This window comes from Rhipicephalus microplus, unplaced genomic scaffold (assembly GCF_043290135.1).
Source record: "Rhipicephalus microplus isolate Deutch F79 unplaced genomic scaffold, USDA_Rmic scaffold_250, whole genome shotgun sequence".
NCBI classification, from domain to species: Eukaryota; Metazoa; Arthropoda; class Arachnida; order Ixodida; family Ixodidae; genus Rhipicephalus; species Rhipicephalus microplus.
Genome location: NW_027464821.1, coordinates 47607 through 58547, shown reverse-complemented (window position 1 = coordinate 58547; position 10941 = coordinate 47607). Strand labels below are relative to the sequence as shown.

Sequence of the window (10941 nt, the reverse complement as noted above, 5' to 3'; positions counted from 1 at the left end):
CTATCGCTCCACGAAGACAGTCGTGCTCCACTCTCACCACCATACGAACATATCTTCAAAGCTATTAGCGCAAAGAAAAAAGCAACACACAACTCCCGGGAGGGCTCGAAACTCCAACTTTTCGGTTAACAGCTGATCGCACTAGCCAATTGCGCCATGGAGACAGTCCTGCTCCACTCTCACCACCATCAAAACATATTTTCAAAGCTATCAGCCCAAAGAAAAAAAAGCGCCGCACCACCACCGGGTGGGCTCGAAACTCCAACCTTTCGGTTAACAGCCGATCGCGCTAGCCAATTGTGCCACGGAGACAGTCTTGCTCCACTCTCACCACCATCATAACATATCTTCAAAGCTATCAGCCCAAAGAAAAAAAGCGCCGCACCACCACCGGGTGGCCTCGAACCTCGAACCTTTCGGTTAACAGCCGATCGCGCTAGCCAATTGCGCCACGGAGACAGTCATGCTCCACTCTCACCACCATCAGAACATATCTTCAAAGCTATCAGCCCCAAGAAAAAAAAGCGCCGCACCACCACCAGTTGGGCTCGAACCTCCAACTATTCGGTTAACAGCTGATCGCGCTAGCCAATCGCGCCACGAAGACAGTCGTGCTCCACTCTCACCACCATCAGAACATATCTTCAAAGCTATTAGCCCAAAAAAAAGTGCCACACCACCACCGGGTGGGCTCGACACTCCAACCTCTCGGTTAACAGCCGATCGCGCTAGTCAATTGCGCCACGGAGACAGTCGTGCTCCAGTCTCGCCACCGTCAGAACATTTCTTCAGAGCTATCAGCCCAAAGGAGAAAAGGCGCCGCACCACCACCGGGTGGGCTCTAACCTCCAACGTATCGGTTAACAGCCAATCGCGCTAGCCTATTGCGCTACGGAGACAGTCCTGCTCCACTCTCACCACCATCAGACCATATCTTCAAATCTATCAGCCCGAAGAAAAAAAAGCGCCGCACCACCACCGGGTGGGCTCAAAACTCCAACCTTTCGGTTAACAGCCGATCGCGCTAGCCAATTGCGCCACGGAGAATGTCTTCCTCTACTCTCACCACCATCAGAACATATCTTCAAAGCTATCAGCCCAAAGAAAAAAAGCGCCGCACCACCACCGGGTGGCCTCGAACCTCCAACCCTTCGGTTAACAGCCGATCGCGCTAGCCAATTGCACCACAAAGACAGTCGTGCTCCACTCTCACAACCATCAGAACATATATTCAAAGCTATCAGCGCAAAGGAAAAAGCAACACACCACTCCCGGGAGGGCTCGAACGTCCAATTTTCGGTTAACAGCTGATCGCGCTAGCCAATTGCGCCACGGAGACAGTCCTGCTCCACTCTCACCACCATCAGATTATATCTTCAAAGCTATCAGCCCAAAGAAAAAAAAGCGCCGCACCACCACCGGGTGGGCTCGAACCTCCAACCTTTCGGTTAACAGCCGATCGCGATAGCCATTTGCGCCACGGAGACAGTCGTGCTCCACTCTCACCACTGTCAGAACATTTCTTCAGAGCTATCAGCCCAATGAAAAAAAAAGCGCCGCACCACCACCGGGTGGGCTCGAACCTCAAACCTTTCGGTTAACAGCCGATCGCGCTAGCCAATTGCGCCATGGAGACAGTCGTGCCCCACTTTCACCACCATCAGAACATATCTTCAAAGCTATCAGCGCAAAGAAAAAAGCAACACACCACTCCCGGGAGCGCTCGAAACTCCAACCTTTCGGTTAACAGCCGATCGCGCTAGCCGATTGCGCCACGGAGACAGTTCTCCTCCACTCTCACCACCATTAGAACATATCTTCAAAGCTATCAGCCCAAAGAAAAAAAAGCGCCACACCACCACCGGGTGGGCTCGAACCTCCAACCTTTCTGTTAACAGCCGATCGCGCTAGCCAATTGCGCCACGGAGACTTTTTTTTTCTTTCTTTCTTTATTGCCTGTTTACATACAACATTCACAAACATATATACATCAAACAAAGTAGAAACATGAAACAAAAAAAGAGGTAAAAAGCATCATATTTAATAGGCTTTTTAAAATTCCTTCATCTGTAGAAGGCTTTCTACTTGATGAAGCCATTCGGGCACCTCTTGTTGAACCTTTTGTGCTTCCACGAACGAACAGACAGATTGAAAGAAATATTGCCTGACCGGACGTGCGTTAACATCAGCATGGCGCACCGCCATTCTAGATTGCCATATACCGTGCCGGCCCAGTAACATAACTAGGTCGAAAGGTATTCCTTCTTCATTTGATACTGGTAGAAATCTGATGCCATAGGCATCGAGAGGCAGATCCTTTTTCAAAGTCCTTTGGAGAACATCCCAGAAAAATACTGCATCCCAGCAGTCCAGGAAAACATGTTCAATTGTTTCCGGCTTTTTGCAGAGAAGGCAATCAACACCCCAAGGAACGAATAAGCCTTTTTCTTGCATCCATGTTTTCACGGGCAAGGTCCCAGTGTGCAACTTAAAGAAAAAGGATTTCGCTCCAGGTGTTACCTCCATTTTTTTAACACGGCTTAAGACATTTTGGCCTGGGCCTACACGGTATAATGCTCTATATAGGGGAACAGGAAGAACTGTTTCTACTAAATCTTTGTATAACTTTTTACGCGAAACCGTACTGAGGTATTCCAATGAAAAACGCGTTTTTAGAAAGAGACATGAATCAACAACTTCTTTTAAGAAACCTCTAACACTTGCTTTCATGTGAACAGATGCTACCACAAATTCTGGCAACCGTCTTCCAAGCCTAAGCTGTATAACAGTACGTATGAATGGGTCTCGATTATTTCGGAAAAACATAAACCGATTAACTAACTGACGAAGGTACAAATGACACAGACCAAGTCCTCCAGAGCGAACCCGTCTGAATAAGTTAGTTCTACTTGTTCGCTCCCAAGAAGAACCCCACAAGAAAACAGCAAATATTCGATGAAGCTTCTGTAGATTCACACGTGAACAATGCATTACCTGAAGGACATACCAGAGCTTACTGACTAAAAATACGTTACAAAATGTCGCTCTGGCGAAAATTGATAGCTGGAAACCATTGAGTTTTTCAGCTTTTTCTCGTAGCTCCACGGCCTGACGCCGCCAGTACGGTTCACTGTCACAATAATATTCTAATGGCACACCTAGGTATCGTACCGGAGTAGTAGTCCATGAAATACCAGCCACAAATTGTGGAGTCACAGGCCATTCGCCGTGCCAGTAACCCAGGCACTTGCTCCAGTTTACCAAACTACCACTTGCATTACAATAAAGGTTTAAAATTTTTATGGTTTCAGCGATACTATCATAATCTTTACAAAACACAGCTATATCATCTGCGTATGCCAGTACCCGCACTTCAACTTCTTGTAGTTTGTACCCCACTATGTTATTGCTTTTCATGACTTTTTGGCAAAATGACTCTATATAAATTGAAAATAGGAGGGAAGACAAAGGGCAGCCTTGTCGTACAGAACGTCTGACATTAATTCGTTTCCCAAGAACTTTGTTGATGATTAGCCGAGTTTTACATCCAGTATATGCCATTCGAACTGTATCTCGAATTACTTTGCCAACATTGACATAGTCTAACAAAAGAAAAAGAATTTCGTGCGGTACTCGGTCAAATGCTTTTTCTAAATCTATCTGGATCATCGCGATGTGATCATTTGTGGCATCGCAGCACTCCAATACACTTCGTGCCTTGTGAATGTTTGTGAATATAGTGCGCCGTTTGATCCCACATGTCTGGTGGTCGCCTACAATGTTATTAATAACTGTCTGCAGTCTCCTTGCTAGCACTTTCATCAAAATCTTGTAGTCGATATTTGAGAGACTAATTGGCCTGTACGATTTCACTTCACGTAATTTAACTGCGTCCTCAGTTTTTGGTATTAAAATAGTATGAGATAGCAGAAAAGAAGGTGGCAAAGTCTTTATGTCTAGGGCTTCGTTAAAAACCGCTGCCAGGATGGGTGCTAGTTCGTGTTTGAATTCCTTATAAAATGCGGCTGTTAAGCCATCAGGTCCTGGGGACTTTCCCAAATGGAGAGCAATGATTGCTTTTGTCACTTCCGGTTCAGAAATAGGACATTCTAGGCTGTCTTTCCTGCAGTCCTCAACCTTTGGCATTAATTTTAAAAATTCATTCTTGAATTCATCTACATTTACTTTACATTTATCAAATAAAGTGGTGTAGTACTCTTTGAAAGCATCCTCTATATATCTTTGTTCACTTGTAACGTTACCCATGTATTCAATCTGATGTATAACATTCCGCTGAGCGTTTCGTTTTTCGAGACCAAGCATTCTTTTGGTCGGTTTTTCTCCTACGGTCATTTTCTCTGCCCTTGCCCTTATTTGTGCGCCACGATACTTCTCCTCATCAATTTGTTCCAATTTGGACTTTACTGCCCTTATATCATTTGTGAATAAGCCTGGCGTTTTGCTGTCCTCTGCTAGCAGTTCTTTGAGATTTAAACGTAGGGTTCTTTCTTCTTCACTCTTTCCGTGTTTTATTACACATGAGCGTTCTATAGCTATCAACTTTATATTCTGTTTAAATTGTTCCCACTTCACCCCGTATTTTTGGTCTCCACTATCTATGTTTACCCACGCCTCTCGAACACTGTCCATAAATTTTTCATCTTCCAAGAGATTAGAATTCAGCTTCCACGTGTCCCAGTTAAATACTGGTCTACGTCTATTCCTTTTACCTATTACAAATGATACTAAGCAATGATCACTAAATGAAATAGGGAGGACATTATACTCACTGATAATCGGAATTAAATCCAGTGATACGTAGGCCCTATCTAGGCGCGCATGACTGGAGCCTTGGAAATGCGTATACAGTGTTGGTCCTTTACCAATACACTCTGCAACATCCTCAAGGTCTAAGTCAGAAATTAGATTCGTTAACGCGACTGTGCTTGAGTCGTTGAAATTGGATGTACTTGTTTTATCATCGGCACTGATCACACAATTAAAATCTCCCATAAGGATGACTATGCGATCGCATTCACAATAAGTACGAATTTCGTCGAATGTTGCACACAGTTCATCAACTTTAAGAGGTGCATATAAACAAATCACTCGCCAATTAAGAGAAAAGAAGGTCAAATCACATACAACAAACCTTCCGGATGAGTCAGACGTGACGTTTTGAACACTGGCACCTAAACTATTACGCACAAAGATCACACACCCTGCCGACCTACCAACTGCATGACTGACGCTGGCGGTGTAGCGTCCGGTGAAACGTTGCAGTAGGCTCTCGGTGGCGCCCACGCTCTCCACTTTGGTTTCCTGAACTGCAATAATGTCCAGGTCTTGGTCCATGGCCAGTCTGTAGAGCTGAGTCTGTTTCTTCCTGGAAGCCAGTCCTCGTACATTGAGCGTTGCTGCTTTCACGAACCCGCTCAGCGACGTGATCGGTGAGCGGGTCCGAGCTGAGAGCCCTGCACGTTCACTTATTGGGCTCTCGTCGTCCAGGGCGGATCCATGTTGTTCACCTTTAGTTTTAGCGGCCATCGTCGCGTTTGAGCGACGACGACCGTTGGCGGGCAGCGTTTCGTTTCTTGCCTCCACTGACCACCTTCCACTGCATTTCCGACTTTACTTGCGTTTCGTCTACTTGAGCACCGTCGTCTGAATCTCGACGGCGTTTTGCAGACGCCGATTCTAATTCCATGTTTAAGGTATCCAGATCACTAGGCAAATCCTCATTTTCGTGTGTTTCGTTCGCCAAAGAGTGCTGTGAAGCCGAGTTTAGAGGAGTCGAAGCAGCGTTGGCCTGGGACGCCGGCGTTTCAGGGCGCGTTGCTTGCAGCTGCGACGCAGCGTGCATCGCAGGCGCAGGACGCGTCTCTTCGCTAGTCGTTGGGACCTCTTGACTTCCCATCTTCCGTTCGGCGTTCGTGTCCGGGGCTGAAGAAACTTGCTTGCTTTTCCCCAGCACCGGCGTGTCGTCCGATGTCGTCTGCTTCTGTGGTATCGCAGGCAAAGACGCTTGTTCAGATTCCTCCTCATCCATGAGAAGTTCACTCTGTTGAGTCTCTGGTCGTCGCCCTGCAGCTCGTGCGTATGAACGGTTACACTCATCCTGCTCATGACCGAAAGAGTGGCATTCGCTGCACCTTGGGACCTTACAATCGCGTCGCATATGCCCCGTGCTTCGGCACCGCAAGCACAAAGGCGGTCTTCCCGGCACCACGACCAGTGCCGTACTGCTGCCAATACGCACCTGGTGGGGCAGTTGATCCACAGAAACGCCATCTCGTAGTTGCATGCGTATTACACGAGTGGTCGATTCAACTCCTTCAAAATCCTCGACTCTCCATCGGTCATCGGTCACCTCCTTGACGTCGCCGTATTCATAGAAGGCACGTCGAATAGCGTCTTTTGTAACATCGAACGCTAGCCAGTGCAATTTCATTTTAACTTCTTGCCGCGTCGGGTCAATGACGAGACATACCCGGTCTTTAACTTTGATAACGCCTGCGTCTGTCAGCGCTTTCTTTGCTTCCACGGTCTTCATGTTCAATAGCCACACGTGCGACATCTGATATGCTCCAATGCCACTTACTTGCTGTATGACGCCTAAATCTTTGAGAGGTTTCCTGAAGTCGTCGATGCGGTACGGTCGGCCGCTGACGTCGCAGTGTAGAGCTACTGCTTGACGCATCGCTTCACCTGATGGCAACGAAGGCAGAATAATCCTGTAGTCCTTTGGAACGAGGGGAGACGCTGTACCGCGGCCGGCGTCGGCCGCTGTTGCTGCTCGGGATGAGCTTTCCATCCTGCGTCCGCACGCGTCGGTGACCAGAAGCAGAATGAATTGCGCCACGGAGACAGTCGTGCTCCACTCTCACCACCATCAGAACATACCTTCAAAGCTATCAGCGCAAAGAAAAAAGCAACACACCACTCCCGAGAGGGCTCGAACCTCCAACGTTTCGGTTAACAGCCGATCGCGCTAGCCAATTGCGCCACGAAGACAGTCTTGCTCCACTCCCACCACCATCAGAACATATCTTAAAAGCTATCAGCCTAAAGAAAAAGCGCCTCACCACCACTGGGTTGGCTCGAACCTCCAACATTTCGGTTAACAGCTGATCGCGCTAGCCTATCGCTCCACGAAGACAGTCGTGCTCCACTCTCACCACCATACGAACATATCTTCAAAGCTATTAGCGCAAAGAAAAAAGCAACACACCACTCCCGGGAGGGCTCAAAACTCCAACTTTTCGGTTAACAGCTGATCGCACTAGCCAATTGCGCCATGGAGACAGTCCTGCTCCACTCTCACCACCATCAAAACATATCTTCAAAGCTATCAGCCCAAAGAAAAAAAAGCGCCGCACCACCACCGGGTGGGCTCGAAACTCCAACCTTTCGGTTAACAGCCGATTGCGCTAGCCAATTGTGCCACGGAGACAGTCTTGCTCCACTCTCACCACCATCATAACATATCTTCAAAGCTATCGGCCCAAAGAAAAAAAGCGCCGCACCACCACCGGGTGGCCTCGAACCTCGAACCTTTCGGTTAACAGCCGATCGCGCTAGCCAATTGCACCACAAAGACAGTCGTGCTCCACTCTCCCCACCATCAGAACATATCTTCAAAGCTATCAGCGCAAAGAAAAAAGCAACACACCACTCCCGGGAGGGCTCGAACGTCCAATTTTCGGTTAACAGCTGATCGCGCTAGCCAATTGCGCCACGGAGACAGTCCTGCTCCACTCTCACCACCATCAGAACATATCTTCAAAGCTATCAGTCCAAAGAAAAAAAAGCGCCGCACCACCACCGGGTGGGCTCGAACCTCCAACCTTTCGGTTAACAGCCGATCGCGCTAGCCATTTGCGCCACGGAGACAGTCGAGCTCCACTCTCACCACTGTCAGAACATTTCTTCAGAGCTATCAGCCCAAAGAAAAAAAGCGCCGCACCACCACCGGGTGGGCTCGAACCTCAAACCTTTCGGTTAACAGCCGATCGCGCTAGCCAATTGCGCCACGGAGACAGTCGTACCCCACTTTCACCACCATCAGAACATATCTTCAAAGCTATCAGCGCAAAGAAAAAAGCAACACACCACTCCCGGGAGCGCTCGAAACTCCAACATTTCGGTTAACAGCCGATCGCGCTAGCCGATTGCGCCACGGAGACAGTCCTCCTCCACTCTCACCACCATTAGAACATATCTTCAAAGCTATCAGCTCAAAGAAAAAAAAGCGCCACAACACCACCGGGTGGGCTCGAACCTCCAACCTTTCTGTTAACAGCCGATCGCGCTAGCCAATTGCGCCACGGAGACAGTCGTGCTCCACTCTCACCACCATCAGAACATACCTTCAAAGCTATCAGCGCAAAGAAAAAAGCAACACACCACTCCCGAGAGGGCTCGAACCTCCAACGTTTCGGTTAACAGCCGATCGCGCTAGCCAATTGCGCCACGAAGACAGTCTTGCTCCACTCCCACCACCATCAGAACATATCTTAAAAGCTATCAGCCTAAAGAAAAAGCGCCTCACCACCACTGGGTTGGCTCGAACCTCCAACATTTCGGTTAACAGCTGATCGCGCTAGCCTATCGCTCCACGAAGACAGTCGTGCTCCACTCTCCCCACCATCAGAACATATCTTCAAAGCTATCAGCGCAAAGAAAAAAGCAACACACCACTCCCGGGAGGGCTCGAACGTCCAATTTTCGGTTAACAGCTGATCGCGCTAGCCAATTGCGCCACGGAGACAGTCCTGCTCTACTCTCACCACCATCAGAACATATCTTCAAAGCTATTAGCCCAAAGAAAAAAAAGCGCCGCACCACCACCGGGTGGGCTCGAACCTCCAACCTTTCGGTTAACAGCCGATCGCGCTAGCCATTTGCGCCACGGAGACAGTCGAGCTCCACTCTCACCACTGTCAGAACATTTCTTCAGAGCTATCAGCCCAAAGAAAAAAAGCGCCGCACCACCACCGGGTGGGCTCGAACCTCAAACCTTTCGGTTAACAGCCGATCGCGCTAGCCAATTGCGCCACGGAGACAGTCGTGCCCCACTTTCACCACCATCAGAACATATCTTCAAAGCTATCAGCGCAAAGAAAAAAGCAACACACCACTCCCGGGAGCGCTCGAAACTCCAACATTTCGGTTAACAGCCGATCGCGCTAGCCGATTGCGCCACGGAGACAGTCCTCCTCCACTCTCACCACCATTAGAACATATCTTCAAAGCTATCAGCTCAAAGAAAAAAAAGCGCCGCACCACCACCGGGTGGGGTCGAACCTCCAACCCTTCGGTTAACAGCCGATCGCACTAGCCAATTGCACCACAAAGACAGTCGTGCTCCACTCTCACCACCATCAGAACATATCTTCAAAGCTATCAGCGCAAAGAAAAAAGCAACACACCACTCCCGGGTGGGCTCGAACGTCCAATTTTCGGTTAACAGCTGATCGCGCTAGCCAATTGCGCCACGGAGACAGTCCTGCTCCACTCTCACCACCATCAGAACATATCTTCAAAGCTATCAGCCCAAAGAAAAAAAAGCGCCGCACCACCACCGGGTGGGCTCGAACCTCCAACCTTTCGGTTAACAGCCGATCGCGCTAGCCATTTGCGCCACGGAGACAGTCGTGCTCCACTCTCACCACTGTCAGAACATTTCTTCAGAGCTATCAGCCCAAAGAAAAAAAAGCGCCGCACCACCACCGGGTGGGCTCGAACCTCAAACCTTTCGGTTAACAGCCGATCGCGCTAGCCAATTGCGCCACGGAGACAGTCGTGCCCCACTTTCACCACCAACAGAACATATCTTCAAAGCTATCAGCGCAAAGAAAAAAGCAACACACCACTCCCGGAAGCGCTCGAAACTTCAACCTTTCGGTTAACAGCCGATCGCGCTAGCCGATTGCGCCACGGAGACAGTCCTCCTCCACTCTCACCACCATTAGAACATATCTTCAAAGTTATCAGCCCAAAGAAAAAAAAGCGCCACACCACTCCCGGGAGCGCTCGAAACTCCAACCTTTCGGTTAACAGCCGATCGCGCTAGCCGATTGCGCCACGGAGACAGTTCTCCTCCACTCTCACCACCATTAGAACATATCTTCAAAGCTATCAGCCCAAAGAAAAAAAAGCGCCACACCACCACCGGGTGGGCTCGAACCTCCAACCTTTCTGTTAACAGCCGATCGCGCTAGCCAATTGCGCCACGGAGAAAGTCGTGCTCCACTCTCACCACCATCAGAACATACCTTCAAAGCTATCAGCGCAAAGAAAAAAGCAACACACCACTCCCGGGAGGGCTCGAACCTCCAACGTTTCGGTTAACAGCCGATCGCCCTAGCCAATTGTGCCACGAAGACCGTCTTGCTCCACTCCCACCACCATCAGAACATATCTTAAAAGCTATCAGCCTAAAGAAAAACCGCCTCACCAGCACTGGGTTGGCTCGAACCTCCAACATTTCGGTTAACAGCTGATCGCGCTAGCCTATCGCTCCACGAAGACAGTCGTGCTCCACTCTCACCACCATACGAACATATCTTCAAAGCTATTAGCGCAAAGAAAAAAGCAACACACCACTCACGGGAGGGCTCGAAACTCCAACTTTTCGGTTAACAGCCGATCGCACTAGCCAATTGCCCCATGGAGACAGTCCTGCTCCACTCTCACCACCATCAAAACATATCTTCAAAGCTATCAGCGCAAAGAAAAAAGCAACACACCACTCCCGGGAGGACTCGAAACTCCAACCTATCGGTTAACAGCCGATCACGCTAGCCGATTGCGCCACGGAGACAGTCCCGCTCCACTATCACCACCATCAGAACATATCTTCAAAGCTATCAGCCCAAAGAAAAAAAAGCGCCGCACCACCACCGGGTGGGCTCGAACCTCCAACCTTTCTGATAAACA

The 10941-nt window shown here is 49.1% G+C and overlaps 1 protein-coding gene across 1 annotated transcript; it reads right to left on the bottom strand.

Moving 5' to 3' along the window:
- Window positions 1–5646: 5646 nt before the first annotated feature.
- LOC142792856 (uncharacterized) lies at window positions 5647–6814 on the bottom strand. Its single transcript, XM_075885688.1, has 2 exons — window positions 5903–6814; window positions 5647–5697 (listed from the first exon to the last, which is right to left on the bottom strand). The coding sequence occupies exons 1-2, from the start codon at window positions 6812–6814 to the stop codon at window positions 5647–5649; spliced, it is 963 nt and encodes a 320-aa protein (XP_075741803.1).
- Window positions 6815–10941: the final 4127 nt, after the last annotated feature.